The 20,619-nt window shown below is 37.0% G+C and overlaps 1 protein-coding gene across 1 annotated transcript; it reads right to left on the bottom strand.

Moving 5' to 3' along the window:
* Positions 1 to 5,269: 5,269 nt before the first annotated feature.
* On the bottom strand, positions 5,270 to 20,336 carry LOC116421003 (bactericidal permeability-increasing protein-like). Its single transcript, XM_031949318.1, has 5 exons — positions 20,303 to 20,336; positions 11,379 to 11,469; positions 7,301 to 7,423; positions 5,920 to 6,075; positions 5,270 to 5,300 (listed from the first exon to the last, which is right to left on the bottom strand). Exons 2-5 carry the CDS (start codon positions 11,429 to 11,431, stop codon positions 5,270 to 5,272), a joined length of 363 nt encoding a protein of 120 aa, XP_031805178.1. The 5' UTR covers positions 11,432 to 11,469; positions 20,303 to 20,336.
* Between the last annotated feature and the right edge of the window lie 283 nt (positions 20,337 to 20,619).

The raw sequence follows: 20,619 nt of genomic DNA, 5'->3' as shown, positions 1-20,619 counted from the left end.
TATACATGTATATGTATATATAGTTTAAGTATATATATACACACACTTTAAAGTATATATGTGTATATAGACATATGCTTAATATACAGATATACTTTATACGAAGGGATAGATATGTAGACATATACTCACACATTTCCCTGCATGGAGCCAGGTGTTAAATATTTACCAGTATACTTCTGCTTATATCCCTCACCAGACTTTTTATTATCCAATCTATACAAAATCATTCTCTATTAACTGGCCTTTGTAGGACAAAGACTCAAATGTTCTCCCTGCCCTGGCTGCTCTCCTCTGAATAAACAAAAAATCATCGAATTTAAACAGATGTCACACAGTGCAACTTGCTCATTTTACAGATTGAGGAAACCAAGACAGAGAAGTTTGGGGACGTGCTGAAGGTCACACAGCTTGTAAGGTTCAGAGGTCTTCTGTCTCTAACGCCAGAGCTCTTGCTACATGACCACTCAGTTTACCAATATCTTATAAAAGTGGGGATGCCCGAAGCTGGACATAATAACCTAGATCTAGGGAAGAAAAACCACCACTTCGTTTCTCTGCACTGATCTGCTTTCTGGAAATAAAAAATCTGAACGAGTGAACTTCAGTAGTGGGATAGAAAGGGTTGACCCACCCCTGGTCTATTGATTTCCTTGGTCCCCGGCCCTCAACATTAATGACTCCAAAATATCACTAGGTGGCACCAAAACACAAGAATTCCGGATTTATAATAATTGTTCTTTGTCTAGGATTTTTTTTTTTTAATTTTCGTTTTTGGTTTTTGTAGGGTTTTATTATTTTTTTTTTTAGGATTTTTTTTTAGGATTTTCCCCCCTAGTAGGAATAATTTACCTATAACTATGTCACTCCTTGGTTATAGGGATGGGGTCACTTAACCCCTGCCTTCTATCACAGATCCTTTATCTTTTCACTCATTCCTTTATTCCACAAGGCTTGAAAGAACATCATATCCAGATATCTTGTCTAGATGTTATGGGGTATAGAAAGTACACAACTCCCAATAACTCCCTCTCTAGACTTCAGTTTCCTCCTTTTAAAATAAGATGAATCCTATCTCTGAAAGGGACCTCAGAGGTTGTTCATTCCAATAAACCTCATTTTTGAGGCTGGGAAACAGATTCCCAGGAAAGCTAGGTCACAGAAGTAGTAAGCTACAGAACCAGAACTAGACCCTCTGACTCCCAATCCAACTTTCCATTGTACTTGCTGGATTCGATGGCCTCTCAAGGATCCTCTAGCTCTGCCATTATATCTTCTCAGGGGTCTTCCAGTTTTTAGAGATATATAACTGCTCTGTAATCTATATTTTAAGGTTTCTCTCAACTCCAGCATTCTATGTTCTAAAATCCCTTCCTAGCTTGTCATTCTATGATTTTAATTATATAAAAGTTACAGTCCCACAGATGAACTAAAATGTATTTGGGGAGACAAGACTTATGTGAAATATGCAGAAACCAGTTAGAAAGCAAAAAAATAGAAATCCCTGACAATCTAGGAGAAAATATTATGTCTCTTCAGGGCCGAGACTATTAAGAGCCAGGGAGCATTCCTTCAAAGATGGGGTTGATCCAGAAAGGATCTTGGATGTGAATCTTGCCCTTGATCTGAACGTGACTGGCATAAATTAATAGAAAAAAATCCATTAAGTCATATATAGGAGAACTTTAGAGCTTAGAAAGGATCTTCAGGAATATCTGATTCTACCTTTTATTTATTAAAAAGGATCAATAAAGGAATTGAATAATGTAGTGTTATTATAAAGAATTACAAATATCAAATGTCAAAACACAAGGGGACCTTGAAGACCCTAGGAATCTCAGTTTACAGAGAAAGACTTTATTATATTTTGCCATTGCATCTAGATGATTCTGAAGGGCAAAGTGAAGCTGGTGGCTTTGCCCAGTCCTCTTTCATTTAAGTCCAATTCACTTGCATATCATGTCATCATCTCCCTGATGTCATGGTCCTCTTTGAAAATGGAGGACAAACAATAGCCTCTGTAAGTAGTTACCCCACTGGGGACACAACTGGAACTGGTCAGTTGGATAACAGAGCTCTCTCTATATCTGTCTCTATCTCCATGTCTCTATGTCTGCCTCTCTGCCAAATCCCCTGGTTTTTCTTCACTAAGTGAAAGCAAAATGCTGTGGTGGAATATGTTACCCATTCATCCAGAGGGTCCACCTGGTCAATTTTTATATAAATCATAGTCTGTTAACTTTTGTTATGTGGGCCCTTTTGAGTTCCCTGGCTCAACCTCCAAGCTCTGAAACCCTCTGGAAATGAAGTCAATAGAGAATGATAGGGAAAGAGAAGGACCAGTTGGGCATGAAAACTAAAGGAGGGCTATAGCCCTCTATTTATTCTATATATAGAAAAGGATTCAAGATATAGAGAAGATCTCCTTAGGCCATACCTTTTTGTTGATGTCAGTTTGTAATATTGTCTGGAAATTTTGCTTATATAGATTTCTCAGCAAACTAGGAGAAAGAATAGAATCTCAAAGTTAGATGGGCCCTTGAAGGGTATTTTGTTTCATCTCTACTTAAGTAGAAATCTACCCTATAGTATCTTGGGCAAGTGGCCATTCAGCCTTCATCTAACGCTCTTTAGAGGAAGTATGGTCTAATAGAGAAAGTGCTATTATAACCTGAGGTCCTCACATCTAATAGCTATATGTTGTAGTTTCATCATTTTCCCCCATCTGACTGACCCTTTGTGACTCCATTTAGGGTTTTCTTGGTAAAGATGCTAGAGTGGTTTGCCATTTCATCCTCCTCATTTTACAGATGAGAAAATTGAGGCAAATAGGATTAAGTGACTTGCCTAGGGTCACCCAACTAATAAGTATCTGAGGCCAGAATTAAATTCAGGAAAAGGAGTCTTCCTGACTCCAGGCTTAGACTTACCAGCAGTCCTGCACCATCTAGCTGCCCAACTATCTGTGTCACCTGAACAAAGTGTTTAACCTTCTGGGTCTGTTTCTTTCTGCATTCCCTGCAGAATGGGGATAATTAGGCCTGCAATGCTCACTCTATGACAGTAGGAATGTCGAGAAGCTCAAAAGAAGCAGTATTCTTAAAATGTTTGAGAGAACACATTTTAGTTTGAACCAGACCAATGTCCACTATAGAAATATGCACAATTTGTTCACATTTGTGGTTCAGTCACCCCATAAATGTTTATCAAGGATAGTATATGCTGCTACTCTCCTCTTGTCCTAGCTTTTCTGAAAGGCCGCTCTTCCTTCCTAGCCATCCCTCAATTCTTACCCTTCTCCTCCTTTTTCTCTTCTCTTCTTCTCCCTCCTCCCTTTCTCCCCTTTTTCTTCCTCCTCTGCCTCCTTTGTTTCTTCCTCTTCCTCTTTCTTTTCCTTCTCTTCCACTTTCTCTTCCCTTATAATAACTGACATTTATATCAACGTTTAAAATTTGTAAAGCATTTAGCACGATGTACCTATATAAATTATCACTATTATTATTATCCCTTGAAAACCATTAGGAGGTAAGTGCTATTACTATCTTCATTTTTACAAAAGAAGAAACTGATCAGAAAGAGACTATATGACTCATTCCGGTTCACAGAGTTAATAAGTGTCTGAGGCAGAATTTAAACCCAGTTCTTCCTGACTGCAAGTCAGGACTGGTTCAGATCTTTTCCTTTGAAGTCTGGAGCCCATTGTATATTAGCTCCTCAGGACTAGATTGGTTGGCCCCAACTTTGCTTTCTCCTGATTGCATGTACTGTCTCCCTATTGGTTCAAATGAGGCCTGAGTCTATGTTGTCTCCTCATTCAAGAATGATGTATGAGGAAATGTGTTGTTGTTCAGTCATTTTTCAGTCATGTCCAACTCTCTGTGATCTTACTTGGAGTTTTCTTAAGAAAAACATGGGAGTGATTTGGCATTTCCTTCTTTGGCTCATTTTATAGATGAATAAAGATGAGGCAAACAGTAACTCCTGCAGAATTACGCAGCTATTAAACGTCTGTGGCCAGATTTGAACTCAGGAAGATGAGTTTTCCAAATGCCAGGAATGATATTATGCACTTTGCCATCTAGCTACTCCATAATAGGAAACAGAGAGATATATAAAACATAGTTCCTTGGGCTCACAATCCCAATTCACACAGGAAGAGATAAATATTAATCCAGACAATCTAGAGAAGGTGCTTATATTTGTGATAGATTGTAAGTGTTAGAGAAATTTAGAGTACCACAAGCCATTTGGAATAAACAAAGAGAATTGTTCTTATTGCATGCAGAAGTTGCAAAAATGGAATCTGTGGAAGATAATTATTTGAACTGCAGTAGGGGTTAAATTACAATAGAACCAGAACCCTTTAGATAGCATATTTACTTTAAAAAATAACAAGTTAACATTAACTGCAATTATATTTTAATTGCTCTAGGGTATATTGGAGAGTTTTGCTGAGTACTTGCTGCCCTTATATCTCAAGTCTGGAACCTCTGGTTAGAGAAGTCTTGGTCCTTAGCTTCTTCTAGCTTATAAAGGATTATAAAATATAAAAAGCTTATAAAGCATTTGGAGGCCTCTAACTTTAGATATGAGGAGACTAGGGCCCACAAAGTTTCATGGGATCATAGCATCATAATCTAGGAACAGAACAGACCTTAGAGACTACCTAGTCCAGATTCTACTCCCCCATTTCACAGATGAAGAAAAGGAGACTTAGAGGTAATGTGATTTGCTCAGGGTCACACAAGTAGTAACAATAAGACATGGAATTTGAACCAAGGAAGGGCAAGTTTCTTACCCTTACTCCTAGGGAGTGCATAGATAGATATTCAGCAGATCTATGAACTTGGATGGGAAAATGTTTTGATAACTGAATTTCAATATAATTGGTTTCCTTCCTTTGCAAGCCTCTGTATTTAATTTTAAACATTTAAAAAAATTCTGAGAAGATGTTCATAGGCTTTACTAGACTGTCAATAGAGTGTATGACACAAAAAAAGGTTAAAAATGTTTGGTCTAGAGGCAGCTAGTGGTACAGTGGATAGAGCATCAGCCCCGAAGTCAGGAGGATCTGAATTCAAATTTGGTCTCAGACACTTAACAATATTTCCTAACTGTGAAACCCTGGGCAAGTCACTTAGCCCCAATTGGCTCAGCAATTTAAAAAAATTCTTGGTCTAAAGTATAAGGGAAAGATAATAAAGACAGATCAATATAATATACATATCAGATATATATAACATGATTAATCCAGAGTGCAAATGATGTGTTACACAAGGTCTGAAAGGGAAAGTCGTTGACTGAGGAATAGAAAGAGAGGCTTGTGTCAAGGAAGGCCCCATGAAAGATGTGGAATGTCAATTGTACTTGAATAGGCAGGAGTCAGAGGGTATTCAAGGTCTTCTTCCTCCCTCAAGTGAAAAGCTTGAGAGAATAGTAGATTTTTGTTGGGGGCATAGGACAGCTTGAGAGTAACCTTTTTTGAGTTAGTTTGCAAAGCCTATGGGGTAGGGTAAAGTGTAATGATATGAAGTAAATCTGTAAAGATGGGGGATGGTGCCAAATTTTGGAGGCCTTTTAATGTTAGACAAAGGCACTTAAAGACAATAGAAAACCACTGAAGATTTCTTAGCAGAAGGGCTATGTGACTAGAAGAAAGATTAATCTGGCAACAGTATGAAGAATAAATTCAAGGGGAAGAGAGTGAAAACAGAAAGATTTGTTGAGAAGAAATTACAACAATCAAATGAGGATTCTAAATGAGGATCATGGCTATGGAAAAAGAGGAAAGGTGAGTGAAGAATATAAGAGGAAAAGGGAAGAGCAGAATCAAAGATGATCTCAAACTTATAAATATAGGAGACAGGGTCCTAGGAAAATGTTCATAAGAATGAGCCAAAAAGAAGTATACAAACATACCTTTGGTTGATTGAGCTGAATATATTAACATGATCGATGTGGATGTTGCAACTTGCCACAGAAATAGTAATATGGCTTTTATCATTCTTTCCCAGATAAAAGGTGACTGTGACGGTCATACCATCCAGCCTCAGGTCAAAAGGAATATGTTCTTTACTGGTGAAAAAAGTATCCTGAGTTAATAATACCATCAAACTTTTTCTTTCTCTAATTTCATGTGTGTCTGTGGTTAAGGTTCATGGATTGATACATTTAAAACAAGAAGGAATCATAGAGGTCTTTTAGTTCACCCATTAATTTTTTTTAGGAACCTGAAACCTGCTGAAAGTTGGTCATCATTAAAAAGGCAAGGCCTTGAATTCAGTTCTGACTGTGAATCCAGGACTTTTTTCATAGCACTTTACCTATCCTTCAATAAAGCAAAGTGATTTGTACAAAGTTATATAACAAAATGATCCTGAGTCCTGCCCTACTCTTTGGAATGGCCACAATCCCCACACTCCTTGGAGGAAATTGCACTCACTAATAATTTCAGTTGAAATTTTGAACCTATGGATCAAATTTCTGAGCTTCTCTCCCCAGTCATTATTCAATAAAATTTAAGCCAGTAATAGCAAAATTAAGATGGTCCTTAACAAAGCTATGAGTTCCAATGATGATATTTATTGAGTGAACTTGAGCAAGTCCTGGATGACTTCCTCCTCCCTTTCTAGTTCTTCTTAGATCTTACACTCTCTATCATACTTTGTTCTAAGTACTCTGAGATTCAGTAACACTGGCAATCTTACAGTTCTTCCCACACGATACTCCACCACTGAACTCCCTTCATTTTTACTGGCAGTCTCCAGGTCTGGAATTTTTTCTCCTCTCATCTCTGCTTCCTGGCTTCCCTGATTTCTTTCAAGTCCTAGCTAAAATCCTGTTTTCTACAAGAAACCTTTCTCAATTTTTCTTATGCTAGTACTTTCCATCTATTGCTTATCTCTGGTTTCTTTTGTAGATAGTTTCTTTATAATAGTTATTTGCATATAATCTCCCCCTTAGACTATGTGATCCTTGATATCATAGTCTGTTTGCTTTGTTTTGTTTTTGTGGGAAGATGGATGGAGAGGGCTGGAGGAGAAGACTACCTGTGATCCTTAGTAGTTAGGATTAGTCAATGGGCATTGCCTCAGTCATACTGAAACCTGATAAAGACCCTTGCATACAGGGTTATTGTGAGGGTCACATGCAAAAATAGATAGGAAATTAACTTTGAAAAGTTATTAATACAAGTTTTATTACTGAGACAAAGGAAAGAATAGAATTTGAAACCCTTCAGAAACTTAATTACAACTACAGTCAAGGGAGACACTCGAATGATCCCAAAGAAACAACTTACTTGTTCTTATCATCACTCCACTTTCCATTGATGTGGATCAAAACATCAGAGAGGAACAATTTAGGGCCTTCAGGCATCGCAAAAATTTGGGATCGGGGCAACAGTAACTTAGTGATCGCCATTCTGCAAGAAAAAGTAAGGGAGAAGAGGCTCTATGAGCCCTTAAAGGGCTCTATAGAAGGTCTCAGAAAAGTGATCTACAGTGTCTGAAGTAAGCACTTCACAAATACCTGTTAAGTTGATTTGACATTGCATAGGGCAAAAGGGAGGCTGCATAGAACAATGGGAAGACACTGGTTCTAGAGACAGAGGCCTTAGGCTTGGATTCTAGCTCTACCCTCACTTTCTCTGTCACTTCAACAAAGATCCTTTAGTTGTCTGGGCTTCAGAGAGTGAAGGGACTGGATTAAACCAGGGTTTCTTAAAATTTTCCCATTAACAACCCCTTTTCACCTGAAAAATTTTTTGTGATCATAGGTATATAGGTAAACAAAACAGGTATACAAATCAAACATTTACTGATAATAAATCATAATTTCATGGCCCCCACATTCAATTATTTAACTCCACACGAGGTTGCAACCCAATTTAATAAGCTTCAGACTGGATGATCTCATAATCTTTAATGGTTTGATTGGTGGGTTGGTTGTTGTCTTTATTCTAGAAGAGGATCGAAATGATATCACTATATTAGAGTAGAGGTACAGTATGTCTAGTTGTGCCTGATCAAACCAATATGAGTTCAGAAGGCTCTAGCACAGGTTGGGCAGAAATAATCCATATATTTGTAATAAATGGCTTGAATGTCATACAAGTATAGCATAAATTTAAACCAGAAGGGCAAGTAGAGGTCTTCTAGCCAGCTCAGTGCTGAGGATCCCTGTGAATATACTGACTTTGAAAACCACACTTAAACATTATTTATGTTCCACTGTATTTTTATTTTTTTTTTGTTAAGTATTTCCTAATTACATTGTACTTTTATCTGATAGCTCTCATCTAACTTAAGTTTCTATAAGTATAGATGGGTTGCTAAGGCCAGCTTTGGCTGGGAACGGGACAACACAGATCAGAAGAGAACAAGATCTCACAGCTAAGTCTTTTGACTCCCAATTCAGTGCTCTTTCCATTTTAACATGCCATTTCTCTAATATCATCTTCCTGAACAATTTCACTTCATTGTAAAATTATTCACACTTGTGTTGTTATTGATCCATTATAGCCCAATTTCATTATAACATTGTGGAAGTCCATTCTGACATTCTTTATCTGTCTACCTTCCCCAACTGGTATATACTTGTGCTTTGGTGTATATTACTTTTGCTTTGGATGATTGATTATCATATTTATTCACCACTCTTTGCTCTCATAGTTGGAAAGCAGTCCAATGTAATGGCAATATCTCCAGTCTTTATAATAACTTGCTTTCTATAGCTTGCCACTCTCCCCTTTCCCCCAAATAATCTTCCCTATTCCTTTTTCTATCTCTTGCTAGCAGATAAATAGAATGCTAGAATACTCATCTTTCTCTTAAAATCTGGCTTCAGCCACTTACTAGCTGTGTGACCCTGAGCAAGACACTTGTTGCCACGGTTCCTTGTCTATTAAATGAACTGGAGAAGTATCTCTGCCAAAAAAAAAAACCTTCAAATGAGGTGACATAGACTCAGGTACAAATGAACAGCAGCAGCAAAGTTAAAAGAGATCAGTCCCTTCTCTTATGAAGTAGTAGCTCTGTCAATCATTCCAGGGGAAGCCAGAAGGTGGCAGGAGAGAGAGATTCTGTAACCACAAGCCCAGCAGCAACAAAGAGCATCACTCAACAGTGACTATATGAGAGCAGCAGGGAACGATACTTGGCAGATACTATGTGACACATCAATCAAAAGTAGCAAAATGACATCCTCAAGAAGACAGCAGCCGGTCTGCAACATCAGAGCCGTGAGCTGCCGCGCCACACACGCAGCATGTGTGGGTCCCTCTACATGTGTTCCCTGGCCACACAGGCTCTCTGTGTGGGGGCTTCTCCACACCTCTCAAAGCAGATCCACTCCTCCCACTGAAAATGTGTATATCTGTGGGTAATTATGCTCCGGGATTAAGGGAGAAGTGCTCTCTTGCCATTTTTCCTGCCATTTAAATATCATATATTTTACTAGTTTGCTTTGAACTAATTGTGTCCCCTCTCTGATGTAAAAGCAAATATGCTTTTGGGTTTATGACCTAAGATTTTGAGTAGGTGTCTTGAATTTGGGGTAATTTATGGAGAAAGGATTACAAGTGAAGACGGCTCTCTAGATGCTCCATTAATATTCTATGACTCTAAGAATAGAATAGGATATTAGATTCTATGGCTCTAATATAAGAAAGCCTCAGCTAATGTAGTCACAAAAAGCAAAGAATTTAACTATAAGGTATAAAGGGGGTGTTTAATTGTGGCATTTAATTGTACAATATGCATTTATGTCCTGATTTCTTTATAAAATAAAAACTCTTCTCTGGGTTAAGAGGCTAACAAAGTAACTTCCTAAAAAAGCAAATTAGTTATACCTCTGGGGATTTTAAATGGTTAAACCCCACATGAACTTCAACAGTTTTGAGTCTGAGAGTTAGAGGGATTGCAACCTAGGTGCTCCCTATGAAGGAAACCCCTGAATGTATGGCAAACATAATCAACATTAACCATGTTGTAGATTTGAAGGGGAAGTGGCAGAGTAAGCAGAGTGAACAGATACACAGAAACCTATGACTTCAGAGACATAAACTCCAGAAAGGTATGGATACCATGAGACAGTCACCTGAAGGAGAAAGTAGCTTCAAGAAGCTGTCTGTTCCTGACAACTGAGAGTCAAACTAGGCAGTTCTTTTAATGATGGCAAAGAATTTGAAGGGATATGCATTAACTGGAGAATGGATAAATAAATTGTAGGCAGTAAGGAGAATATTAGAATAATAGAATAAGAAGAATGCTAGTTATTCTAGAATAAAAGAATATTATTGAGCTATAAGAAATGATGAAAGGAATGGTTTTAAAGAAACTCAAAATTGGGGAAGATTTGATGAATTGGTACAAAGTAAAGTGAGCAAAACAATTTATACAATAACAATATTGCAAAGACAACTTCAAAAGACTTGGGGTACTCTGTTTAACACAATAACCAACTGCAAACTCAAAAGGCTCATCATGAAAGATGCTATTCATTTCCATAGAGCAAGTTGATGGATTTGGATTACAGATTGAAGCTTCTTATTTTTTTAATCTTTTTTGAAACTGGTTAATGTGGGAATCTATATTTCTTTGCTATACATAGTTGTGATAGGTTTTGTTTTGCTTGATTTTGCAGTAGGTTATGAAAGGAGAGGTGGGAGAGAGAGAGAATTCAGAACTGATAATGAAACAAAATTCAATTTTTTAGAAAAGGGAGTCAAGCTATGAGATGAGTAGTTCCTGGGAACCCAGAGTAAGGATTCTATAAAGAGAAAAAAAAAACTTCTAGGGCTTATAGTATATTTAATGCACATGTATATGACATGTGTATATCATTACCATTGTAGCATGAATTTGAATCCATGGGAGAGTACATCCCACATTTATGTGGAGAGAGTTTTGTAACCACCATTCTTGCTTTGCCATTTGACAAATGTTTTTGTTAAGAGCTAAATGAGTGGGGCAGCTAGGTGGTGCAGTGGATAGAACACCAACCCTGAAGTCAGGAGGACCTGAGTTCAAATGTGATCTCAGACACTTAACACTTCCCAGCTGTGTGACCCTGGGCAAGTCACTTAACCCTGATTGCCTCAGCCAAATAAATAAATAAAGATCTAAATGAGTATACCGGCTAATAGCACATGGTTCAGATTTCATGCACTCTAGTTTTAGGAGCACAATCTCTCAGAGTTTCCCTTAGAACCAGAGGTAGCAATTGTCCTCTGGGGGTACAACATGAGTTCAAGAGCAATTGTAAAGAGTACTTTTATAGGGGGTTTTACACTAGAATTCCATGATTTAAAGATTATAGAATTTTGTGAGTCAAGAATTCTACAGATCCAAGATTCCAGGGATTGAGATTGACCTTACCTGACGAATTCATACTTCCCTATCCCCAGGTGCATTGGCAAATTGATCTTCATCAGCTCCTTCTGTAGCAAATATGATCCTTCCTTTGAAACTGAAGGAACAGCAAGGGATAATGTTGTAAAAAATTACCCTGGGTTCTGTCAATAAGAAGTTATTAGTTAAAAAAAAGTTTTTCAGAGAGAAAAAAAAAAAGAAAAAAAGAAAAAATTTATCCTCACAGCCAGCTTTCAACTATAAGAGAAAGAATCTAAATATCGTATACAATATGATTCAAAGGGCTCCTGCCCCAAATGTCTACTGGTATAGTAAAAAGAACAGGTAGTAGTTGGGTTTAAATCTAGCCTTTGACACTCAGCACCTGTCTGATCTTAGGCACATCAATTTAACCACTTTCAACTGTACTCATTTTCAGCTGTAAATTGAGGGTGACTAGATACCCTCTGAAGTCCTTTTAGTTACTGTTTGGCCATTCAATCAAGTGCAATTCTTCGTCATCTTATGGACCATACTGTCCATGGGATTTTCTTGGCAAAGGATCTGCAATGGTTTGCCATTTCCTTCTCCAGTGAATTAAGACAAATAGAGGATATTGCCGAAGAACTCGTGTTCTTGACTCCAGGATCAGCACCCTCTCCATTGAGCCACTGTCCCCAAAGTCCTTTCTAGCTCTTCATGTATGATTATCTGGATTTAAACTGTGGAGGCTACATTCAAATGCAAATATGATACCTCGAAGGGATGGCACATTACCATGTTATCATCCATTAGGACATAGGCATGAATTCATAAAGTTTAATAAATTCATTCACTTAATAAGGGATGATCTGAGGGATGGGCAAAAAGTGACGGCTAGGTGGTGATCCTAGAAGACCATTAGGGAAGGCAGAAACCCTGTTAGTACTCTGCAAGAAGGAAGTTTCTCCCTTTCTTTACTCTCACTTCTTGAGCACAGATTGTGAGGTAGCACAGAAGAAATAAAAGGCAATGTGGCTTTTTTTAATGGACTAATTACTCATTAGAGACCAATTGAGAAGACTAAATTCTCTATCTAGAGAAAGTGCTTCTAAGTATGAAGAAAGATCAACAGAATCAGAATTGAGTTGGTGTGCTTCCTGATTGGTAAAGATGGTTTCCTTTATATGGAAATTTTGTAAGGGATAACGAATTCCTGAGGCAGGAATGAGGAGAGAAAGCATTTAGATGTAATGTATAACTGAGTAGTCTTTTGATATCAGTTCCTATCAATCATGGAAGTTAACTCTGAATGGATTTGAGCAAATCATTGTCCTTCTAAAGATCTTCATTTCCTTTGCTGTACCATGTGGTTTCAAGTATCTCTCTCTAAAACTCTTTTCAGCTCTGAGGTTCCATATTATGAGTCTTTTCTAGTTGTGACATTCTATGAATTTCTTAGTCTATGGTTCTTGGGGGAAAGCTAATAAGGAAGCAGAGCTATTCATCAGTGAAATTTCATCTTGTGGGAAGTCCTCTAACTTCTTACACTGCCTCTATGATGTGATTACTCTGGAAGAAGAAAATTTCTAAGGTGGCAAACTCAGCTTAAAGCTCCTCTCCTCTGTGCAGCCCCCACAGTTTTTCCTTGCCCACTAGGAGCACTTCTCTTATTTAGATTTCTGCTGTATATATTATCTGCCCTTTTCATCACTCATGTGCTTACCCAGAATATCAAAGTTAAGAAGGAATTTACAGGTCATCTTATCCAGATCTTTCATTTTATCAGTGAGAAAATTGAAGCCCCAAAAAATAAGCTAACAGGTCTATAATGGAAAGTCACTTGACCTGTCATAAGCATCTCTCTGAGTTATAAAGAAGTAACTCTCTGAGTTACAAAATCCAACTGGATCAGTAAAAGTATCCTCAGCTGAGAATTTCCTTTACTATGCCACCTGCATTCAGAAAGAACTATGGAGATTGAATATAAATCAACACATACTATCTTCACTTCTTTTTTCTGTTTTTTTTTCCCTCTCTCATGGTTTTTCCCTTTTGTTCTGATTTTTCTCTGTCAACATGATTCATTCAGAAATGTGTATTTTAAAATTTAATATACATGTATAACCTGGAAAAACAAAACAATTAATAAAATAAATAATAAAATAAAATTCTGTCAGCCTTGCTGGAAAAAGCGAGAGAGAGGGAGTTATCTTTACCAATGAAATCATAGACTTCACATTCTAATTATTGGTGGCAAAGCCTGAACTTGAACCCAGTTTCCCTAACATATTTCTCTACTACAATATACTTCTTCCCCTTTTGACATTTCTTTACTATTGCATCTGTTATTTAATCTTTGGATCAATATTTAACTTTGTGTCTACTTCCATATCATTTTCTGAACTAGATTTTAAGGTCAAATTCTCTGAGATCAGGAATCCAAACATTTTACTTCTTTGCATTCCCTATGATAGGGTTCTGCTTGTATCTCATAGGCAATGATCTATTAAATGCATTCAACAAATATCTATTAAAAAGTTACTATACATGGAACTCTGTGCGGGAGGAGAAATAGGGCTAATGAGGAGTTATAGAGATCTGCTTCCATAGTTCTTAACAGAGAGCACTCAATAAAGACTGGGGACCACTGATAAAATCTATCTCTGACTCAGTGATTGAAGGCAAGGGTTTCTATAGGGTAATGATGACTCTTTCCCTTACCTAAAGTTGGGGTAGGAATTCAATCAACTGAATACAAAATTTTGTCCCTAAAAACAATCCTGCATTATCCTTTGTCATTCCTAGACAGCATGTAGGTTAATTCATTCACCAACTGTTAGAGCTAGAAAAGGTTTTCAATTAGAGTGTCAGAGCAGGAGAAAGCTCTTTAAGATCATCCTGCATAGCTTCTTCATTGTACAAAGGAAGAAATTGAGGCTCAGGAAAAAAACCTCCAAGATTTAAGTTGAGGCCAGGAACTACATTAGGTAATGGGGATAAAGAACAAAAATGAGACATTCCCTGCCCTTAGGAAGCTTATATTCAATAAAATATGTACACATTAAAGTCTTTGCCAAATAAATGCAAAACCATTCCAGATTGGGAGATACTTGCAGCTGAAGAAGAGAGAAAAAGATGTTAAGAAAACATCTCCTGTAGGAGGTGGAACTTGAATCAAGTTTTGAAGGAAATTAAGGCTTCTCAGATATAAAGATAAGGAGGGAGGGAGTTAATTTTATGCATTGCAAAGTTAGAGAGATAGGTAAAGGTCTTCTGTAAATAATAGTAAGAAGGCCAGTCAAGTGGACCATAGAGTAAATGAAGTAATGAATAATAACTCTGGAAAAGCCCTCAGTCCCATGTTGTGACTAGCTTTAAATGCCAACAGAATTTTCATTTTATTTTATCCTAGTGGTAATAGGTAGCTACTAGAGCTTATTTAGTAGATTAACTTATTGACAGCAAGGTGATAAGCAGATAAAGCACCAGGACAGGAATCAGGAGGACTTCAGTTCAAATCTATGTGATCTTTAGCAAGTCATTTAATCTTAGTTTCCTTAATTATAAAATGGAAACAACAATGATAAGACCTACTTTGAAAAATTGTTGTCAGGATTAAATGAAATAATATTCGTAAAGTGCTTGCTTAGCACAGTGTCTGCCATATACCAAGGATACAATATAAACACTAGTTATTATTAATAATAGTGGTGTGATATGGTCAGGCTTGTGCTTTGGGAATATAATTTGGGTGGATTTATGGGATTTTAGTGGATAAATGGGAGAGGGGAGAAACTAATTAGGAAGCTATTATAATGCTAGAAACGAAAAAAGGCTGAATTAGAGAGTATAAAAGAGAATGGATTCAAGAGATCTTGAAGTAGAATTGACTTGACTTGTCAACTGATTACATCGTCAGAGTAAAGGATTAGGAGGTGCTGAGGATGGGATAGTCTTGTTCTCAACAGAAATAAGGATAGAATTTTGTGGCAAAAGAAAATAAGTTCTGTTGTGGAGGAGATGAGTGTGAGCTAAGGGATATTTCCCTGGAAATGTCAAAGAAGTAGATGGTAATGAAGAACTAGAGGTCAGAAGAGACACTGGAGTTAACTAGAAAGAATGGGACATCCACACTGTTCTGAATCTGTGGGATCTAATGAAGGCATGAGAATGGAGGAGAGAATGGAGACAGAAAAGAGGGCTCAGGACAAGGTCTTGCGGGACACTAAGTGGAGATTTGAATGGTAATCCAGTAAAGAAGTCTGAGGAGTGATCAGACAAGAGGAAGGAGGACCAGGGACTAAGCTTTTCTTAGATTGCCTCAATTTATAGTGTCACTTGAAATTATGTTTATATTTATGTTGTACACAGATGGATTTTGAGAAAGAGACCTCCAATTCAGACTTTAGATATGATACTTATTATGTATGTAACTTGTGAGGAATCATTTAATCTTTCTGAAACACAGTTTCTTCACCGGCAAATGAAAGGGCATCTCCCAGACATTTTCTGGCTCTAAATATTCTAATTCTCATAGTAAGAAACATGATTAGAAGCCGCATGTTTTGATTCTCAGCACACGGTTTTTCCCAAAACACTGAAATAATTCATACTTTTGCCCAGGGCCAACCTCCCTCTACTTCTGGGACTTTGAGGCCCAGAAAAAGAGACAGATAGAGACTGAGACAGAGAGACAGAGAAGGAAGGGAAAAAAAGAGAAGGGAGGGAAGGAGGGAAGAAGAGAGGGAGGAAAGGGGAAAGAGAGAGATTGAAGGGGAAAGGAAAGAGAGAGACAAAGAGACAAATAGAGAAACAGATAGAAGAGAGGCAGAAACAGAGACAAAGAGAAATAGAGTAGGGAAGAGAGAGAGACAGAGAGACAGAGAGGCAGACAGAGACATAGAGAAAAGGAGAGAGAATCTGTTACTTGTCCCTTACCATGGTTTAGGCCTTTCTGGGTGATCCTGATCACTATGCCTGGATTCTCATTCCCCTCCAGAGCCACTCCCATTGCTGCCATCAGTATCAGCCTGACCCACATCTTCTGAGGCATTCTGCTCTTGGGATGTCTTTGTGCTCTTGGGGCGTTCTGTACTACTGTATACTGGCTCTGACAACTTTCCAGGACTGTCATTTGAAAGTGAGCAGTGCCTTTATAGCTGAGCAATAATGGGCAATGGGGGAAGGATAAAAGAATTCTAAACAATGAAAAAAAAGGAGGACAAGACTTGAAAATTGCTCCAAGTCTCTCATTTAAGAGAAAGGTTTAATCATTAACACAAAATTTGGGGAAGTTACCAGCCAGATTTCGATTTCTTAGAGTCTGAATAGTAGACTGATAGTTTGAGATCACCTTCTAATAGTTTAATCTAAGAGGTCTGGGAGCAATGTCAAGGTCCTATTTCTGCCCTCCTCAACACCAGTATTATGAACTAAATAAGTGATTAGAGAAATGAATTTATTCTTCTCTCCTCACAAAACCTAGTATTACCTGATCCCCACCTCCATCTTTTGCACAGAGCATCCCTGGTCCTGTGCTTAACCCCCATAATGGAACATAAAATCTCCAAATTGAAAGGAATCTTATAATACAGAACATTAAATGCCAAAGCTGAAAATTTAGAAATCACCTCCCTCCTAGACTGTTGTGATAGTCTCCTAATCAATCATTTTGCATTTAGTTTTTCCTCCTCTCCATATATTTGTTATTCAGCTGACAAAGTGATATTCCTAACATACAGGTCCCCCATCAAAGAAACTTCAAGGATGCTATTTTGCCTTTAGGATAAACTACAACTTCCTCAGTTTAAAATTGATGGCCCTTCATAATTTGGTTTCAGTCTATCTTTTTAGGCTGATTTTATATTATTGTCTCACACTCTGTTTCAACCAAATTGACCTATTTTACTGTCTCTCTACCTGACATTACATCTTTCCACTCTGCCTTAGCCCAAACTGACTCTTATGACTGAAATGATAAACCTCTCAAAAACTCAAGACTTCTTCCAAGGCTTTGGGGCACAAGTGCTACTTTCTCAAAGAGATAGAGAATTTCTCAGTTCTTCCTGTTAATTTTCTTACCCTATGTATCATGCTTTTTATTTGTATCATCCATTATATATCCATCCGTTATATATATACATATTTATATAATTATAGTGCTGCACAAGAAAAATCAGATGAAAAAGAAAACAAAATGTAAATAAACAACAAGAAAAAGAGTGAAAATGCTATGTTGTAAGATCCACCCTCAGTTCCCCCAGTCCTCTTCATGGTTCTCTTCATCACAAGATCATTGGAACTGGTCTGAATTATCTCATTGTTGGGAAGAGCCATATCTATCAGAATTGATTTTCATATAATCTTCTTATTGCTATGTACAATGATTTCCTGGTTCTGCTCATTTTACTTAGCATCAGTTCACGTAAGTCTCTCCAGGCCTCTTTGAAATCATCCTGCTGATCATTTCTTATAAAACAATATGGAACATTACTTTCTGAGGGCCAAAATAATTCTACTTTTGTCTACAGAATGCCTAGCAAATAGAATAAATGCTTGTTGATTGATTGATTAAAATCATATTTTTATTTACAAGTGACAAAAAAATTAGGAAGAAAGAAAGGAAATTACTTACTCAAGGCCACTCGATGAATTCATAAATTAGTCTACAATTTTCTTTTTTTCTTTTTTGACTCTACCTGGTTTCTATATCAAGACTATATGCTATTTAATAATTACTTCAATGTTTGATGGAATTCTCTTATAAACCCATCTGGTCTGGATAGTTTTTCTTTGGGAGTTCACTTATGAACTGTTCAGTTTAATATGCTATCTCCTCTATGAAAGAGAAGTAATGGATTTAGGATCCAGAATAAGACATGTGTGTATATACATATGTGCATACATATATTTATATATACATACATATATATATACATACAGGTACATGTATTTTTAAATTCAGTCAATGAGAGAAACTTTTTTGCTCAATTGTGTTTGTTACAAGGAGTTTGCTTTTCTCTCTCTTTTTTTTTCCAATAGGGTGAGGAATGTGAGGGTAAAAAAACATATTTTAGTAAATTTTTTAAAAGGCTTAGAGAGATATGAGGTTGTGGAATGCTACATGCATGTAAATATTATGTTTCAAATAAAATGTTTTGTGCACATATTTTCAAATTAGAAAGAGAAGAGAAAAGAGCTAAAAATAAGGCATGAGTCTGTGCAAGAATTATACTAAGAGAAAATTATAGAAAATAATCTCTCTAGACTTCTCTCTATAAAATCAAGAGAACAACACATCATGGATTCAAAGTTGAAAAAGACCTTTGAGATCAACTAATTGGTAGATGTGAAATATCCTGAGTCTGGCCAAATTCAGGCCCTGGCATGCTAGAGTGCCTAACAAAATTAAAATGTAATTAGGAAATATTTAAGTCAATAAAAATAAATCAACAAAATCAATAAAAATACAGTATAACATAGACAATGTTACATTTAAAACTTAAGTTGGGGCAGCTAGATGGCTAGTACACCAAACTTGAAATTATAATCACCTGAATTAAAATCCAGCTTCAGATATTTAGCACTTCCTAGTCGTGTGACCCTAGGCAAGTCACTTCAATCCAATTTCCGAAGGGAAGGAAGGAAGGAAGGAAGGAAAGAAGGAAGGAAGGAAGGAAGGAAGGAAGGAAGGAAGGAAGGAAGGAAGGAAGGAAGGAAGGAAGGAAGGAAGGAAGGAAGGAAGGAAGGAAGGAAGGAAGGGAAAATTAAATCAATATGTAGCCATGTGTGGATCTCTACATAAAGATTAGTAGCCCTTGTTTTCTGAGTTTGATTCCACTGATCTAGTCCAGCACATTCATTTTACAAATGGAGAAAAGGAGGTACCAAGAGTTAAAGAAACTTACTTGTCTAATGTCATTTTCACATATCATATAAGTGACAAAGCTGTTATTTGAACCCAGGTCCTCAAGACTCCCAATCTACTACCCTTTTCATTGCACCATTCATCTGATAGGATTTGACCAATTTCCTTCCAGCTCTTAAATTCTGTGAATCTATAAATATATGAAATTGTTGAGATTTTAAACTGTCAATGAAAAAATCATTGTAATCAAGTAAAATCATTATATGAAGACACCAAAGCATGAAGAATCATCAAAAGCATGAACAAACTGGCCCTATTTTTCATATAATTTAAGAAGAACATTAACTTGATTCAACTTCTAGAATCATACAAAATGAGGTCTATGTGTCACATACATCATGATAAGGTGAGCTGAAAAGTACTGGTAATTTCATTTGTATTAAGACTTCAAAAATTCAGGCTTTTTTTTTATTGAATTGCTCCTTAAGGTTCTCCTTATATCACACCAGAGATTTCAGTGGTTTCTGTTTCATTCATGATATTTTCAGTACTTCAGGATTCATGCCTTAATTTTTTTAATAGAGATATATCTCCTCCTGATACAGATTGCAGCTTTTGCATACCTCAGTAACAATCTTCTTAAGCTGTCACAGCTAAAAATATTAATCGTGATGTTTTTACATTACCTACATTTCCCAAGTATTCTTCTTTCTCTTCCAGAGAGCCAACTTTTTTATACAAAAAGGGGAAAATCATCAAAACTAACCAACAATCCAAGCAAATATCTTATGCAATGTTCTTCACCCATAATTCCCTCAGCTCCACAACCAAGACAAGGAGGTCCCTTCTTGTAGCTCTTTTCTTGATCCTTATAATTTCAATTCATTCAATTTTCAATTGTTTTGTCCTTGAAGTTTTTTTTTCTTCCCCAATTCCAGAGGCAGCTAAGTGACCCAATGGATAGAGCGGGGCCTGGAGTCAATAAGAACAAAGTTCAAATCCAGTCTTAGATATTTACCAGCTACATGACTCTGGGAAAGTCATTTAATCACTATCAGCTTCAATTTCTTCAGCTAAAAATGCGAATAATAGTAGTACATACCTTTCAGAGTTGTTGTGAGAATCAAATGAAATAATATTTGCTGAAGTGCTTAACAGTGCCTGGCACATAGTAGGCATGCTTATTTCCTTCCTTCCACCTCAATATCAATGTCTTTCCAACTGATTGAATTTCATTTTCTTCCTTACTCTCTTTGTCACTCAGATTAAGCTTAGTGTCATGGAAAAACCATATGACTTGGAGTCCAAGGGCCAGGGTTGTCAAGCCCTGGCTTTTGATCATCACTGATTATGTAACTGTGGGTGAGGCACTTAACCTCTCAGATTCTAAATCTCTTCCTCTGTGAATATAACCCCTGG

This window comes from Sarcophilus harrisii, chromosome 2, assembly GCF_902635505.1.
Source record: "Sarcophilus harrisii chromosome 2, mSarHar1.11, whole genome shotgun sequence".
In the NCBI taxonomy this organism is placed as follows: Eukaryota; Metazoa; Chordata; class Mammalia; order Dasyuromorphia; family Dasyuridae; genus Sarcophilus; species Sarcophilus harrisii.
This window is presented reverse-complemented; position numbering and strand designations above follow the sequence as displayed.

Bases quoted from the DNA above. Each gene is read 5' to 3' on its own strand.
- LOC116421003 (XM_031949318.1), bottom strand. From the start codon at position 11,431: ATGAAGATCAATTTGCCAATGCACCTGGGGATAGGGAAGTATGAATTC. The intron at 7,424-11,378 runs GTAAGGTCAATC...TTTTTCTTGCAG, and splicing joins GGGAAGTATGAATTCGTCAG to AATGGCGATCACTAAGTTAC. The intron at 6,076-7,300 runs GTAAGTTGTTTC...TTTTTTCACCAG, and splicing joins TGGAGTGATGATAAGAACAA to TAAAGAACATATTCCTTTTG.